The following is a 17,720-nucleotide window of genomic DNA, read 5'->3' on the forward strand; positions in this document are numbered from 1 at the left end:
TGCGGCCTCTTTGACAAATGTCCGAGTATTTCAGCGAAGTATATAAACGAAATGGCTCGATAACTGTTTCAGCTACACTTTACATTGTGGTCGATAAAACGCATCCTAGGGATATTATTTTAAAACTGAAAAGACAAAATGTAAGCCATGGTATCGTATGACGAATCACCAAGCCACTTGTCCCTGTTCTCCGCGATAAAGCGAGGTGAATTGAGTCCGGTTGCCAGCTTACAATAGTCACGATTAAATTGCACGCGCCAGAAAAGTCTCAAGCAAGGACATCTTTCATTTTCTTAATTTAAAGACGAATGCGTGCGGCAAAGTTTGCTGACATAAATTAACAGCATTGTTAAAAAAAAATAACAGGAACGTTCACAACGTTTACCATTGTGGCATAGGCGGACTCCGAAGAACAACAATAGAAGCATTACGGTCGCGTATATATTAAATGACAAAACAGTACGGTGTCCTTCGCAAATTAGCTGTACAGAGCAAGTACGACAGCGAAATTAAGATTTCGTTAGGTAATTTTAAAGGTTATCACAATTGAGCAGCAGCACTGAAAAGAAGGAAACGACCGTCGATAGGTTTCAACTGTCTCAGCGACGAGATACTGACTCGGATGTTTGATCTCGACGTTCTTTGACGGCACCCATAGAGTGGCACGTTGGGCAATGAGGAAGTCATCCTTCTTCATATATTTCAGACTGCACGAAGCTCCGGTAATGAGCCTTGTAAAGTACTATCTTTAATTCCACTCACATCTGATTAAACGCCTTGAAATTTTACGCCGAAAGAGCTATACGGAAAGCCCTTGGAGCCCCGCTGGTGGGTGTAACCTATCACGTTTTTCGTGTGTCAACATCAGAAAAGTTGTGCTTTAACTCTGGTTAACCCTAGTGGAATTGAGATAGCAACCGCGGAAGCTTCTTTCGCCTGGTACATTATTCTCCTATCACGCCCTATCAGTGTAAGGTGCTACACTGTTAGGGACACTTAAGTTCACCCTTTAAGAGTATGACACGAGAGCGTAAGATACCAGCCCACGTATAAATGAAAAGGGTTCAATGCTGCTGACCCGAATGTGGAGCGGAAACATTAGTTGCTAGTGACTGAGCGTTTCTTCTTCTTCTTCTTCTTCTTCTTCTTCTTCTTCTTCTTCTTCTTCTTCTTCTTCTTCTTCTTCTTCTTCTTCTTCTTCTTCTTCTTCTTCTTCTTCTTCTTCTTCTTCTTCTTCTTCTTCTTCTTCTTCTTCTTCTCTTCTTCTTCTTCTTCTTCTTCTTTTCTTCTTCTTCTTCTTCTTCTTCTTCTTCTTCTTCTTCTTCTTCTTCTTCTTCTTCTTCTTCTTCTTGTTTTTCTTCTCCTTCTTCTTGTTTTTCTTCTTCTTTTCCTTCTTTTCCTTCTTTTCCTTCTTTTCCTTCTTCTTCTTCTTCTCTTTCTTCCTTTTCTTCTTCTTCTTCTTCTTCTTCTTCTTCTTCTTCGCGGCTTTACAAGCTCAAATGTGGCATTCCCCGGCACGACGCGACGGGCCGAAACCTGGCGCAGAATTGCAATCTCAATAAAACTATTTGCCTTGTAGCTTAAGTCCCAAATGTTAATAATGTAACTTGATTCCGTCGGGGTTTCCTGCGTACTTGACAGTTTGCACTCTTTTCGTCCCGGCCCTTAACTTTCATAGGCGAAGCCAGCAGTTAAACCTGCTTCGATAACATGAAAGGCTCAACTGTCCGTTAACCATTTCTTGGCTGAGCTGAGTAATTCGACTTCCGTGACAGAAACGTACTCCAATCTACACAGACAGTGTTTTATAACAGCTATACTCGGAACAAAATGAGCATATGGGAGATTTTTTAGGATTACTCTGTTGTGCTTAAATCCTTCAAAATCCTAATACGGGATTCACCGGCAGAATAACACAAATGCGGGAACTAAATATTTTAAAACCCAAACGACCTCTTAAAACTATTTCTTTCAACGTCGGCGTCTTGATGGAAAAGGATGTTGCAAACGATATTACCTCACTAGACGTCCAAATTGTATCTTTTTTTTTTTTTTTTGAATTTTCGACACATTGGCTTTGGGGAAGGAATTGTCAAGGTCATGTTTCTTTTTATTCAATAAGTAGCTGAAAAAAGTTGACCATGACTGTAAGCAAAGGTTACGCAGGACTCTCATTGTTAGGGTGAACACGCAAGCGGCTGGTCGCTGCATGGCTTTAAAAAGTCAGTGCATATGTCATGGCCGACTACCGAAGCGATGTTCCGGCCGGACGACGCACAACACCACATCTCGCTCCTTTTAACTAACCTTTTCGCCACTTTATATCGACGCTTGGCCATAACGCATGCAGTAGCGCTCCTACAGTACACGTTCGTGTATTCACACAAAGGGTGGGCGACCCTCTACTTGCCTGCAATGTCGCAAGCCTATCGCGGCGTACAGGTGCCAGAAAACTAGCACTATATGTCGATGACAGAAATCCCTCTGTGGGCCCTCAAATCATCTTACGGGTTATTGATGCGAAAGTACTGAAACTCCATTGTATGCGCTTAAAATTTCGTTTCGTCTAGTTTCTCTCTGTGTATTTCTTGCGTCTCGATTTGCAGAACCTGCCCGCTGCATTCTAAAGCATTAACTGGATTGATTAGACGAATATTTCTGTCGCAGTGACGTTTCCCACTTGATTCAATGGATTCTAGTAGTAGCTGTTGGCAGATAGCTTCATGAAACCACTTTTTGAAGGGCGCCCTGTTTCCTCCTAACGAGGCTACATTGCTTTCGCAATATTTGATTGCTCTGATTTTGGCATGTGTCTGTTAGCAGGTTATTTGTTGGCCAGGGCTAAAGGCTTGGGAAGGCTAGACTGTTGTTTGGCGGGGCGCCCACTATTGAAAATGGCTCACGTAACTATTAAAGACTTCGCTGAGGCATGGCGCCCCACTTTACAACAACACGTCATCGGGCCGAGGAAGCAAGCGCACAACTCTCGCGCCCACACAATCTAAGCTTGGTCGTATGGCTTCAATGGGGTCGCCGTAAATGGTAGGTGGCGCCAGTGGTGAGTTTATCATTCACAATTTATGACGCCGTAATTCCCAGAAGACTAGGACATTTGGATTGCAGGCCCATATCTACATTTCTCTATTGCAAGTCAATATCTACATTTCTCTATATGCCTATGGTGTAAATACAGCCGTTTACGGACATTATCAACCATTCCTCCCGTAGTTATGTTCTTCCTAATTAGCGATCACTCAGCACTCCCAAGGTATACTTCGAGCGGACATTACAAGAAGCGAAAAATTCCGCAGTCGTAATATCTGTTGAACGCATTCATGTTTAATATACAAGCAATAGATGCATTTCGCAAACTTTTCGATTTACCTTTTCTAAGTAACCTGCTGTTCAATTTATTGCTCCTGCAACCAGTTGGGCATAGCGTGCGGCGAAGCTGCACCAGATAACAGATGTTTCCGAGAAACTAGAGGCAAAGAGCATAAACAAATGCCAGGCAGATCTATTCGGTAAGCAGGTTCCTGACTGGTGTTTCTCGAAGAACAGACTTAAAAGCTCCAGCAACACGAACCAAGGAGGAAGGAAACGAAATACGCATCACTAATGAAAAATTGTGAGGTAGTTATTAACCACTTACAGCACATGGAATGCCTGCAAGGGAAGCCGAGATAGGCTATTCAGTCAAAAAGAAGATGGCCGGTATGAAATCCATCTTCGAGGGGAAGGCCCGTGTGCCTCCTCCCACGCGAGCAGCTCGCTCGGTATAGCCCAAGGGCGCAGAGGTTATGAAAACAAATGGCTCGGGAGGTTCCGCTAAACTCAGTCGTGCGTTGAGGGGCTCTGGCCATTAGTCAGCGCGCGTGCGCTCGGCTGCTGCCGCTGTTACGACCACGCTTGTTGCTTCTTTTCTCGGACGCGATGCGGGCACCGCTGCTGCCACCGGGGTCTTTTCGTACTGCAAAGCCCTGTCGCCTCTTGTTCAGCACGTCGGACTCAGGTTGAAAGATTGAGTACATTTTCATTTCGCTTCGACCTCCGTGCCTGCCGTCCGCCATGCAGGCTAAGTCCGAACTACTTTTGAATTGCGGACAAGTGCACGCAAAGCAGAGGGTAAAGGTTAGCTTCGATGGATGACAAAGAGTAATTGTCACTTCCAACTCAATTAACTCCCCCTTTTTTTAGATCAATCTAGCTCCTGGGCTCCTTCGAAATTTACTGTAATATCGAAAGGTATTTTATTAAAATGACCAGGCTGAGAAGCGTGAGAAGCGTTTGTAATGCTCTGCAGCTCCAGCTTGTGAACTGAAAGCGAGCTGATATTAATTCGCTTATTTTTCTTTCTTCTCATATAGGTCCTGCGCTGCTGCAGATAGTTCAGATTCCAGGCGCCTTCATAACGGCTGCTTTCTTCGATTTCTTTATTTGCTCTAGCCGTCCTTGTACTCTTTGCGGTTTAGGACGCCGTGACTTAAAACTAAACAAGCAGTGCCAGTCTTAAACTCCTTCTTATTGGCAAAGCTTGACGACTTTGAATGGTGAAAAATTGGCGTAAAAGCAGCAGTACGCATTGCGACAAGAATATTTAAGGTTCAACGCACTGGTGCCTTCTTGGCTACCGTAGTTGAGAGACAAGCTGCGATAGAAATTGAACAGAGGACTTCAAATCGTACATATACGCGGAGATGCGTGGAAAAATCTCAAAGAAACCTCAGAGGTCCGTTGCCTGATGTATTGCAGGAACGGAACAGCTACGTGGGTATGGAAACGGGCAGTATATTGTTCAAGTACCCATAGTTTTTTGGGACAAATTTATTGTTGGCGTGATGTCGTATGCATGGCTAAGTAGGCAACATCGAAAGCAAAGACGGAAGTGCAAACGCAGCAATTGCACAGTGATTTCCGCAAACCTGTATATGGTTTACGCTGCGCCGAGGTAATCTTAATTGGCATATACATAATAAAAGTTTATTTCCTGTTGCGTCTACAGGCGGTCGAGCAAAGCTGCACCGTGGTCAAGCTTGATCGTAGGTACCCTTCCAGGTAGTGGTCAGCAGCGCATAGACGAAAAAATTCTAGAGGGCACTTTGGACCACTAAAGTGCGATGAGGCGAAGTCCATTATAGCATGGTGAATTGTAGCCCTTCACTACAGATCCCCTATCTCCCTCTCTTCTTTCACTCCGACCTTCCTCCCTTCCTTTACGGCGTGGTACATATGTCCGCGGAGAATTGTTACAGATAATGCGCCTTTTCTATCCTGTAAATCAATCTGAAATGCCACGGATGCCTGCTGTACTAACGCCTCCTAGACATCTGGCTCTGCTTTTGTTTCCTGTGTGGTGCGGCGTTCGAGGAAATGCCAAATGAAAGCTGCCGCAAGGACGCCTGGATCGGATGCCCGGCGGGGTCAGCGTTGTATATGCATGAATCGCCTGGGGACTTCATGACCAGTCGTGTCGGTACATGTCGCACCCCTTGTCGAACACAACCAGCATTTAATTTAACGCATCAAAGTTCACGTTCTGTAATTTGTTTACAGGAAATTAAAATTACAGTATCTGTCACTCGCGGAATCCCGGGTATACAAGGGGAATTATGATGAACGTTTAACGATCAGGGCGATCATCTGTACTTAAAGGGGTACAACTTTGTTACAGCTGTTCCACTCGCTTAATTGTTAATGGGCACCTATCAGAAACTGTGCCAATTCGATCATACCTAAAGGAAGGCTGTAATATAGATATAATCGCTACTCTTTGCCCTCTATCTAGAACCACATTGTTTAAGTGCACTGCGAAACAGCAATATCCATGGTTATGTAGCCCTTAGTAATGAAGTCAAATTGCTTGCGTACGCCGATGATCTGGTGTTTTTCTGCACTGACAAACCCAGCATTCACAAAAGTACAACCACCATTGAGCAGTTTGGCATTTTATCTGGCGCTCAAATGAATAGGTCTAAATTTCAGGTTTGTGGTTGGGTTCATGGGAGCAATGCCGACTCATTATGCTGGAATTGAATGGCATTGTGTTTCCCCTAAATACCTTGGAGTTCCCCATCATGCATTCAAGTCTAGCGGGCGCTACTGGAAAGCGGGTCCCGGTAATCCAAAGCTATGCTCACTTTTGTTCCGTACCACCTATCAATGTTTGGCCGAACACAGGCCTGTAACATGTTTCTGGCTACAAAAATTTATTATGTTTTACAGGTACTCCTATGCGGGAGGAATTACATCGAAGGATTTCACCGAACGTTTGCGACGTTCATATAGACCTCCAGTTTTGAGCCTATGCGGCACGATAACCTATTCAGGCCTGTTTCTGCTGGCGTACTAGGCCTGACACATCTCTATGTCAGACAGTTAGTTGCTCGTTTCTTCGTTTTCCGCTATCTCTCATCCAATTACCAGAGCATCCCTGCAAACTAACTTTGTGAACCTTCTTCCAAACTTAGTGGTCTCTTCCAATTTTACCAATCGGCCCTTATTATTTGGTTTTATGAAAGAAGTTTACGATTCAGTGCGTTTTCTGGAAGTTCGCTTTTTTATGAGCTCTTATTCTCTGTTTCACGGAGAAAATGTATACAAAGAATTAATATCTAGGTTGTTCCCGCCTCCCTTGTATCGTTCGCTCCATTCTAATTGTATGGGACATTAATACCGTTTCTTGGACTAGTTGGTTCAGTTTTTCACAGTACATGTATGGGACATAATGTGTTAAAAAGGGTGCGCAAAATGCCGATCTCGACTTCAACTAAAACGTTTTTCTTTAAATTTCTTGCCGAAGTTTTGCCTGTTAAAGTGTGGCTTCCCCAAAAAAAAAAAAATATTTTCGCTTCTTCTGTTAATTGCCGGCTATGTGATACACCTGACACCATCGAACACTGTTTTATTTCCTGCAAAGATGCAATATTATTTCGGGACGTTCTGCACGTACAGAACACTGAAGAAAGACTTTATTTTGAATTCCCACAGTGTGCGTTACTTAATGGCCACCGAAAATGACCATGAACCTCTTGACATGATTTTCCTTCTTGGACTGCACAACCTGTTGAAAACGCGTATGTTGGATCAGAATGCTGAGCCTCTCATCTCCCCCGCTACTCATTTCGGCCAGATGGTGCACCAGCTTAGAGACACTTTCGAAGATAGTGACTATATCAACCGGACAGGCTGCCATTGTTGATGTGTTGTCTTTCCTTAGCACTGTTTTAGTGAAGTTGTGCTAAGTCGTATTCTAGTTTTGTGGTGTTGTGTTGTATGTTTCAATTAGACTTTTCGCCGACAGGCTGATTACTTTGTAAATAATGTATAAAGCTCTTTCCTGAATTTAAAGGCGTATAATAAATGCCATGCAAAAAAAAAAAAAAAGGAAGTCCAGGGCGTGGCACAGTTGGTAAAGCATTCGGCTGGGGATTCAAGGGACGGAGGTTCGACTGCCGGTGGAGACAAGGTTTATTTATTTATTTTAAACCGTCTCCCTCGAAGGTGTGACAGCCTCTGTCGACAGCTCCTGCTGACAATCATGAGGCATTAAAGGCTCTCGCATTAAAAATCAGCATTTTGCCTTCAACAAGCGGTCGCACATGCATTGCTATCTTCCAACCTATGCATGCAGCGCACTTTCTTCATGGTAAACGCCCCCTCGGCGCAACATTGTCATGACAACCCGGACAACCCCTCGAGAACATAACTGTAGACTACAGAAATATTTTCTGCATCGAGAGGAGGGGAAAGTGTGGACAGCTGAAACTTTTTCCAACCTTGGGGTGTAGTCAGGTAGCCTTGTTTTATGATAGGAGGAGGTAGGGACGGAGGTACGTGCCAGTGGGCTCTAATAGAGGTTTTGCAATCACCTTTCCATCTTGGGCGAATGCAATATATTGTGGAGTTCCATCCTTCTCTTTTCCTATAATCTGAACCATTATCAGAACATTTAGTCGCAATAATAAGCCTATATAACACAGTTGGTGAGGTGTATTTTGGGCTAGTAATGGCCGCGTTTGAGCGATTTGGTTTAAGATGTCGATCGTGAAAGCGCAAAGAAAGTCAAGGATTAAGGTAAAAGAGTAATTAATTCCAACTGACATTATTTTGATGTAAGAAGCATAAGCTTATATATGGAGCTTGCAGGAACGCTGAAAGCGCCATTTTCCTGTGCAGTGCAGCAGTCGAACGTGGAGCAGGCCGTGCAAGTTGTGCCAAAGTGATGGTTTACTGTGCGGTCGTGCGCTGTAACAGCCGAACACAGACTAAGGCACAAAAGTTGAACACCAGACAAGACGACTGCGGGTTTTTCAAACCCCAAAGGTACGCTTCCAAGAATGCGACAAGACCAAGGAGCTCTCGGAACGTCGCCAGCGATAATGGCTTGTACGCGTAAATAGACGTATAAGGTACATAATGATTATCGATGTACGGCAGCCCGTACGTCGCACTGATTGTTTACTTTTTCGCAGCCGCGCGTCTCGCGGTTTCAGTCGGAAGCGGCGCCGCGGTTGCGTATTTTTATGTGTGCACTTCGAACGTTGTACTACATAGGAGGCGCGAATTTCTGCAGGAGCCCACCATTCTAGCTTTACTTATTCATTTTGAATATCGGCAGTCAAAACTTTTCGATGACTGCAATCTTGATTGGGCCCTATCGTTGCACCTGCAGGATTCACGCATAAAAACAAAGCAACCGCGCAGCCGCTCCCGATTTAAAACGCAAGACGCGTGGCTACGAAAAACTAAACAAATTCACGAGTGCGACGTAGCGATTGCCGTACATCGATAATCGTTTACTTACCTGACACGAAATGACGTGCAAGCACTTGGCATTTGTCCGGCATGCTGTGAATGCCACGTCTGTTGATGCGTGCAAATCCTTATCGCCGGCTACGTTCCGATGGCTCGTTGGTCATGTCGCATTCGTGCAAGCGTACCTTTGGAATTTTGAAAAATCTGCAGTCGTCTTGTCCGGACTTTAGCTTTTGCGCTTTGTTCTGTGTTCGGCTGTTGCAACCCACTACCGCACAGTAAACCATCGTTTTGGTACTATTTGCGCAGCCCGCTCCATGGTCGACTGCTACAATGTACAGGAAAATTGCAGACTACCAAAGGTTACCCAGCATGCATCACTTTATGCAAGCTCCCTATAGTCTTATAACATGTGCGCAGACTTACAGGTTGTCATCATAGTGTGATGAGTGACACACTTTATTCTACTGCTTGATAAAGAGTCTCAATAAAATCTGGGGTAGATTTTAATAGCTGGAGATACGGAATGCTTATTGTCGGCAAATGAAGCTGATTTTCACTTCAAAACATGTGAAGCTCTAGCAACTGCCAAAAAGTTTAACCGGTGCTTTAAGGGCTTCTATTTGCTAAAATCAAAACACCTGCTTCAGCCATTAAACGTCTCCTGCCGTTGCTTATTGCATGAAATAATAATGACTTCAGGAGGAAGTGCGCCTCTTTTGCCAGTATAGTATAGTATTCCTCAGTTCGGTTCATTTCAGTTCAGTTCAGTCTTGTCTGATTCTTCGTGACCCTATGGACCATGTCACGCCACGCTTTCCGCGGTCTCCAACTATCTTCCTAACATCACATAACTTCATCTGCAGCGCCTCGAGGATGCCATCTAAGCACCGTGCTCGCTGTCTACCCCTTCTCCGGTGACCCTCAACCTTTCCCAACATCAAATCTTTCTCCAGCGACTCCTCTCTTCTCATCAGATTACCAAAGTAGCTGAGATTTAACATTAGAATTTGACCCTCCAATCAGCAGTCGACAATATCGACTGACTTGATCTTCGGGCAGTCCAAGTAACTCTCAAGAGTCTCCGCCAGGGCCACAATTCAAACGCGTCAATTCTTCGGCGGTCAGCCTTCTTCACAGTCCAACTCTCGCATCCATACATCACAACTGGAAAGATCATAACACGAGTTAATTCCTCATTTAGTAAAGGGAAATCTATCCCAGGGCTTGGAGAAAATACATTGTAGCTGCAAAGGAGTGTGCTACTCTTCTTTTACTTCTTTATAGGATAATATGTTTTTAGAATTGTAGTTAGAGGCGTCGCGCCACTTGAGATGCTTGATTGACTGTAGGGGCGCTGAATTGACGTATGGCCCTGCATTACCAGCCTAACGTATCCGGCCACAGCTAGCTCTCGCCAATTAGTATTAAGGAGCATCAACTAAGCGCAAAGCAAAGCATAAACAATATCGGTTTAAAATTAAACGCCCAGCACTAAGTGCACCAAACCTCGGTGCTTCTTGTCGGGATATCGTTAATAAAGCCGCCCGTTTTTCGTAAAGCGTCTACTCTTTACGCGTGATCGCTTCTGTGCGCTTCTCCCCCAAACGCTTCAAAGCGACGGGATTGCAGTCTGGGTAATGAATATGACACGACTGCGCTGTGAATGAATTCGGATGGGAAAATTCCACGAACGGCCTGTCCTAGAAATATGCGCGGTAAATTAAATCACTTTTGAACTTTTCCCTGATTCATTTTCGTGCTGTCTTCGAAGGAGCGGCGGGGAGAACGTTTTATTCATGCGGCAAGTAGCTTCGAAGCTGAAAAACGTAATTTTGACGCCACATGCCAGCATATAAACGTAAATCTCTGTGTAAAACGGACACGCGTATATCGCTTAGCCGCGTAGGTTTCGGATGTCTTTTTCCCGTTAATTTGCTTTTCATCTTCAGCGTTGTTATTAGCGCGCCCGCGCCTCCCTTCCGGTTCTCTTTTTGTTCCTGATTATTCGCAGAGAGCGGACATATCTTAATTAAATGGTGTTACATGCCTGTGATTTCAGCTTTTTTGGTTTTTTGTATGTTTAAGGGAAGCCTGAAGAGAAGGTTCGAAGCCTTTTATTCCGTATAATTGGCAACTGACATTTGTCCAGAAAAGTTAATTTTTTTTTTCCTTAGGAAATGGAATGAAGTTTCTCGCGAATAGAGACAAGAATATGAAAAGATTGCAACAGCAATCGAACAGCGTCTTCCCAGACATTTGATCCTTATCAGCACCGCGTGAGTTGTAGGTACTGTGTTATAATGAGAAGTTTCGCAATTACTTTCTCCTAGTACGGGATAGAGATTACGACTCATTCGTTTGAAAAAAAATAAAAACGGAAATAAAGCGCTCTTGACAACAGAAAGGAGTCGTATCTAAAATTATTACTGCAGGTAATCATTGCCTGCGACCGCTGTATGGGCTCCATTCAGAGTGTCAATGTTCAGCTTGGTTGTCAGGATGCTGTCTCGGCTTGTGTCTGATGATTTCAGTATCTGTGGCAAATCTTTTTCTTTTTTTTTTAATTCGACTAAAGCGTTTATTTTATGAATATAAGAGGAAAGTACTGCGAAGTTCCTTTATTAAGAGTTAAAACTGACATCTTCCTGAACGATGTCATGAAAAAAAAAAAAAAAGTTGCGTTTCGGACGTGATACCCTACTCTCGGTGATATCGCTCTTTTTTTAGCAATATTTTTTTTAATTTCCTCCAAGCGAATAATTCGATTTATATAGGCGCTTTTTCTTTGACCTCATATTATATTGTGCGAAAGAAAAAAGACCGCGTTAAGCCTTTGACACCATGTGACGATGAAAAGTTCTACGGCCATATTTTCCGACAGATACCTTGTAATAATCTTTTTAGATTACGGATATTATGAACAAGATAGTCCTAGTGCTGCTAAAACATCGCTGGTGAGTGGCCTGTGAAAATGTGTGGAGTTATGCTTTCTGGCCAGAGAATATGCCATGCAGCCATCGGGGGCATCAGGTGATCAGAAGTTGCCAACTCTACAAGTATAACGAAGTAGTCTGTTAAGCATTCAGTGGTTATATATGTCCCAAAATAAGCCACTTCAGGTTGGCGCTGCCATGTTGCAACAGCTACGCTGTCGAAGAAGTGTGGTTTCGCGAAGTTCTGATCCCTCAGGGGTACTGAACCGCTACTTCAGTTACCGCCTGCCGGCTCTCAACCCCTTTTAAACGCCTATTTTTGGAAGAAAACATCTGAAAACACGACTAAATGGTAGCAAACCTGCAGGGGGGGGGGGGGGGGGGGGGGGATGTAGATCACTTGTGCGGTTATTTTCTCAAGGGGATCCGAACCACTTCCTTGTACGCCCATTTTGTCCGCTCGAAAACGAGGGCTAGGTTTCGTACAACATAATTGCTGTCCCGAACCTCCACTGCCTGTGAAAGACAAAACTTTCGTGGTTCCACACATTGATGTGAACCAGCGTCCTCAACTGTAGCGATATTTGATTTTTTTTTTTAATTTACCCTAATAATACGAGAGCACTACACCGGAAATTCAAATCTTAGCAAAGTTTTGTCACGTGTGCATGTCTGATTCTGCTTGTTCGTTTTGTACCGTGATAATTTCGTATTAGAGAAGGTGTCTGCATAACATATATGTAAGTGAGCGCAAGCGTTTTCTTTCCTGTCCATTTACCTGTGCCCTTTCTCGTTTTGCAGACACCTCCTCTGCTAGATATCGCTGCTGAATAGTATTTAGCTGCTATAGCACTCCTTTGAACTACATGTAGTGTGCTGATAGCGCCTGTGCCGCGTCTGAAACATTGTCTGTCCGTGACGTCACTGGTCACATGTGTGCTTGCTATATAAGATGCTGTTCGCGTGAAATAAAGGGTTGTTGTTATCGTGCTGGGATCGGGGCAAGTCTCAGTTCCTTCCTGCCCGCTGCCCGGCCGCGCTCGGCGTCCGGCCAGGGACCGAACGCGACATGGTGTCAGAAGTGGGATCCTCTGGCGTTTGAGAGGCGTTGCCTTAACTTCTCAACGGGCGCCATGTCAGAGGACAACACGGCCAAGCCCTCCCACGGAATGTTCGCGGTTCCAGCTCCGCCAAGGTTTGACTTCGACCGGACGTCCGAATGGCCTTCTTGGATCCAACTCTTTGATGACTACCGCTTCGCCTCGGGCCTAAATGAGCGGAATGAAGAAGCGCAGGTCCGGACGCTACTTTATACGATGGGCAGGCAAGCAAGAGAAATCTTCTCTACTTTTTCATTACCCGCAGAAGAACAGAAGCAATACGAAGTCGTCAAAAAGAAGTTCGACGAGCACTTCGTCGCCGCAAGGAACCTTGTTTATGAGAGCGCGTGCTTTCATCGTCGCACTCAGGAACCTGGAGAGTCAGTCGACCAATTCGTTACCGCGTTGCACACGATGGCGGACCGGTGCGACTACCAGGAAAAGGAACGCATGATTCGCCACAGGTTCGTGGTCGGCCTCAGGGACGCTAAGCTCTCTGAGTCGCTTCAAATGGATGCGAATTTGACTCTCACCAGCGCTTTGGCAAAAGCGCGTTTAAAGGAGACCGTCCAACGACAGCAGCTGCAACTGCGAGAAACCGGCGACGAACCCTTGGTAACGGCGACCGGCAATCTTGACGCGGTCAGCAACCAAGGACAGCCCAGAAAGTATTCTTCGGGACAGCACTCGGACAGCTCGTCAAAGAACTATTCATCTGGAAAACAAGGTCCGCGTCCCAGAGTCCAGTCCTCCCGACCAGGCACCCCCGGGTCATGCCCCAACTGCGGTCAAGGAACGCACCCCAGAGCCTCGTGCCCGGCAAAAGCAGCCAAATGCAACTACTGCGGTTGTTCCGGACACTTCGCAGCTGTATGTCGAAAAAAGGCTGCACGTGATGGAAAGAAGGTACAGCTTTCTTCTCTCCATATGGACAAGGCAGCGTTCTTCGTTGGCGTAGTGAACGGGGAGTACTCTAATTCTCGGTATGTACAGGTCGTCATTAACGGCACTCCGGCGTTCGCTAAAGTTGATTCCGGTGCCGAAGTTTCTGTTGTGCCCTCGACGTTTCCCAGTTTACCTACCAGGCTAGAGAAGTGCGACCTAATCCTAACAGGCCCGTCGAATGAGCCACTGAATGTTTTGGGAAAGTTTCATGCCACTATCCAGTGGCAACAAAACACTGTACAGCAAATTGTGTACGTGGTCTCACCATTACGCTCCGTACTTTTGGGTCTCCCAGCGCTTGAGGCTCTGGAAGTTATTAAATTTGCGGACTCGGTCAGTAGCGCAACAGCCGTCGAAGCTTCCTACTCGCAGCTTTTCAGTGGTCTAGGAGCGATAAAAGGAGAATACAAAATTAGACTAAAGCCGAACTCGACACCTTTTGCAATTCATGTTGCGCGTGACACCCTTGCGTGACCGAGTTGAGCAAGAGCTCGAGCGTATGGAGCGAGATGGCGTGATCCGCAAAGTAGAAGAACCAACCGAATGGTGTGCAGGAATTGTGCCAGTACTCAAACCATCTGGAGCGGTTCGTATTTGCGTTGACTTGACTCAATTAAACAAAAGTGTACTTCGCGAACGCTATGTCATGCCGACTGTGGATGATAGCTTCGGTCTTTTAGGTGGTGCGTCTGTGTTTTCGAAGCTGGACGCTAACTCTGGCTTCTTTCAGATTAAGTTGTCGCCCGAATGCCAGTTGTTAACTACGTTCATATCGCCAGTTGGGCGATACTGTTTTCAAAGACTGCCGTTTGGAATAACGTCGGCACCCGAGATCTTTCAGAGGAAAATGTCGCAGATACTTGAAGGAATCCCAGGCGTGATAAACCTGATGGATGATGTGCTCATTTTTGGTAACGACAAGGCTCAACATGACGAACGCCTGCGTCTAACTTTAGATCGTCTCGCCAGTGCCGGTGTTACGCTAAACAAAGAAAAGTGTGCCTTTGGGGTAACTGAGATAAAATTTCTTGGCTGTGTGCTTAGTAAAGATGGCATCAAGCCGGATCCTGAAAAAGTTCGTGCTATCAAAGAACTGGCGACGCCAGCTAACGTGTCTGACGTTCGACGGCTGCTCGGTATGGCTAATCATCTGGCAAGATTCATACCAGATTTGGCTTCGAAAACTGCGCCTTTACGTCACTTGCTTTTGAAGGGTTCCGAATGGACGTGGGGACCAGCCCAAGAGCAAGCGCTGTCGTACGTCAAAGACGTTATCTCTTCGAAGCGTGTCATGGCTAACTATGATGTAAAGTACCCTACGATTCTTTCCGCTGACGCGTCATCATTCGGTTTGGGGGCCGCATTGATACAAGTTCAACCAAACAATGAAAAAAGACCTGTTGCATTTGCGTCACGCTCGCTGACGCCTGTCGAAACCAGATACTCTCAGATTGAGAAGGAAGCGTTGGCAATGACTTGGGCGGCAGAACGATTCGAAGGGTGCATCAAAGGTCTTGAAATTTTGTTTGAAACCGACCACAAACCACTTGTAACGTTGTTGGGAAAATCACCTTTAGATGTTTTGCCTCCTCGTATTCAGCGCTTCCGCATGAGACTTATGCGGTTCAGCTTTACGGTTGTGCATGTCCCGGGTAAGAGCCTCGTTACTGCAGATGTATTGTCTAGAGCCCCGATTCAGGGAAACCAAATTGATGCTCATGCGCTGAGTGTTGGCGAAGTCGCGAAATTCGTTTCGGGCTGTTTGACAAATGCCGTCGAGGCTAGCCTTTTTGAACGAGTCAAAGCTGAACAAGCAGCCGATGAAGTCTGTAAAGCTCTCACAAAATTCAGCCTGGAAGGCTGGCCCAAGTTCTCATCGCTGTCGATGGTGTTGCGCCCATACTGGCAGGAAAGAGCAACGCTGACAGTCGCTGAAGGCGTGCTACTCAAAGGTGTGCGGCTGGTGATTCCACAAACATTACGCGCAGAGGTCTTGAGGCGCTTGCACGAGAGTCACCAAGGAATCGAGAAATGCAGAGCTCGAGCCAAAGAGTCCGTATGGTGGCCTGGATTGAGTTGCCAGCTGAGAGCGTTGGTAACTGATTGCCCAGTGTGCGCGGAACACAGGCAACAAAAGTCGGAACCAATGATTCCGACAACCACTCCACAGCGTCCTTGGTAAAAGCTAGGTGCTGATCTCTGCCATATTGAGGGAAAATGGTATTTGGTGGTAGTAGATTATTTTTCTAGATACCCAGAGGTAGCCTTGCTATCTTCGACAAAAAGTGTCACTGTCATTATGCACCTCAAAAGTTTCTTTGCAAGACATGGCATACCAGAGGTTGTCATCTCGGATAATGGAACACAATTTGTATCTCAGGAATTCCAGTCTTTTGCTCGTGACTATGGCTTCCGCACTGTGACGACGAGCCCCAGATACCCTCAGGCAAATGGGGAAGTAGAAAGGATGGTCCAAACAATTAAACGGCTGATTATAAAAGCTAAGGACCCCTATCTTTCGCTGCTAGCGTACAGGGACACCCCAGGGCCACTGGGAAAAAGCCCTGCAGAGCTTCTGATGGGCAGGCGGCTACGCACAACAGTCCCTGTCCCTCCCAAGAGCCTTCTGCCCCAGAAGGTGAGCCTGAAAAAGTTCAGAGATCGCGATGTAACCATCCGACAGCGGCAGCGTAGGTACTTCAATAGTCGTCATAGGGCTCATCCGCTGCCAGTCCTCAAACCAGGAGCGGAAGTATGGGTGACAGACTGCAAAGTGAAAGCGCGAGTCTTACGTCCCGCACAACGTCCGAGGTCATATGTAGTTAGAACTTCTACGGGTGTAGTTCTAGAAAGAAACAGGAAATTCCTGGTTCGCTTTGTTTCCCAGCAGAATGACTGCGAGGAAGGAGGAGGTAGCTATGAGTTTCCGCAGGCATATGATAGTCGGGTAGAAATGGAACAGGAAACTAATCCATCTAAACCGAAGGCACCTGCCGATCCATCCCATACCCCCTGGCCACAAACTAGCCCTCCTGCATATAGAACACGATTTGGCCGTCATGTCCGACCGCCAGACCGATATGGGTTCAATGACTGACTGTTATTTTGTTTTGAGCATTGGGTGCACCCATTAAAAAGTGTTCATCCTTTGTTGGTGGCAGTGCTAAGTTTGTTGCAAATGCCAATGTATCTTTTCAGAGAAAAGGGGAGATGTGCTGATAGCGCCTGTGCCGCGTCTGAAACATTGTCTGTCCGTGACGTCACTGGTCACATGTGTGCTTGCTATATAAGATGCTGTTCGCGTGAAATAAAGGGTTGTTGTTATCGTGCCGGGATCGGGGCAAGTCTCAGTTCCTTCCTGCCCGCTGCCCGGCCGCGCTCGGCGTCCGGCCAGGGACCGAACGCGACATGTAGCTTATTGTTATTTTTTCTCTCTCCCTGAACTTGCGTGTCCAGTCAAACGTGATGAACGTTTCGGATAAGTCTTCGCGTGCTCGTATACTGATCGGAGCTATGCCTTCTAGGCTCAATAAAACATTTACGTCGTCCGCTTCTTGTTAGCAGTACTTCGATGTTCGACCACTTCTCACGTTTTTTTTTTCTCCTTGTGTGTGTCAGTTCCGTTACAGCAGCCGAATGACGCATCTCTTTATATCAAATCACTTTTCAGCTTTCGTGGTTAGGCGCACAATCCATGTAATTCGTTTTCCTCGTGCCCATTAACTCGTAACACGCTACCGGTTGGTGAAAACTGGTTAATAGTAGTCTAATGCCGAATATGTGATTCATACCTGCCTGAAAGATAAAACGTTTTGGTGTGCATAAGGCGAGTTGTCTGTTTTAGTTTTCCGCTTATACTACACAATGCGTCAGCCATGTGATGCATTGACAACGAGCAGCATCGAACGCCAATACAAGGGGATAGCGCGAGTGCGATAGCAATTTTGGGCTGGCGAGCTTGCTCCAGGTTTAAAAGTAAGGTGCG

At 45.8% G+C, this 17,720-nt stretch overlaps 1 protein-coding gene across 1 annotated transcript; it reads left to right on the forward strand.

Annotated features, from left to right (window-relative positions):
• Positions 1-12,690: 12,690 nt before the first annotated feature.
• Positions 12,691-17,137, forward strand: LOC146185122 (uncharacterized). Its single transcript, XM_084606103.1, has 2 exons — positions 12,691-13,696; positions 16,116-17,137. The coding sequence occupies exons 1-2, from the start codon at positions 12,824-12,826 to the stop codon at positions 16,830-16,832; spliced, it is 1,590 nt and encodes a 529-aa protein (XP_084462229.1). The 5' UTR covers positions 12,691-12,823; the 3' UTR covers positions 16,833-17,137.
• The last annotated feature ends 583 nt before the right edge of the window (positions 17,138-17,720 follow it).

The sequence above is a fragment of the Amblyomma maculatum genome, chromosome 6 (genome assembly GCF_055883805.1).
Source record: "Amblyomma maculatum isolate TAMU_Amacu chromosome 6, ASM5588380v1, whole genome shotgun sequence".
NCBI classification, from domain to species: Eukaryota; Metazoa; Arthropoda; class Arachnida; order Ixodida; family Ixodidae; genus Amblyomma; species Amblyomma maculatum.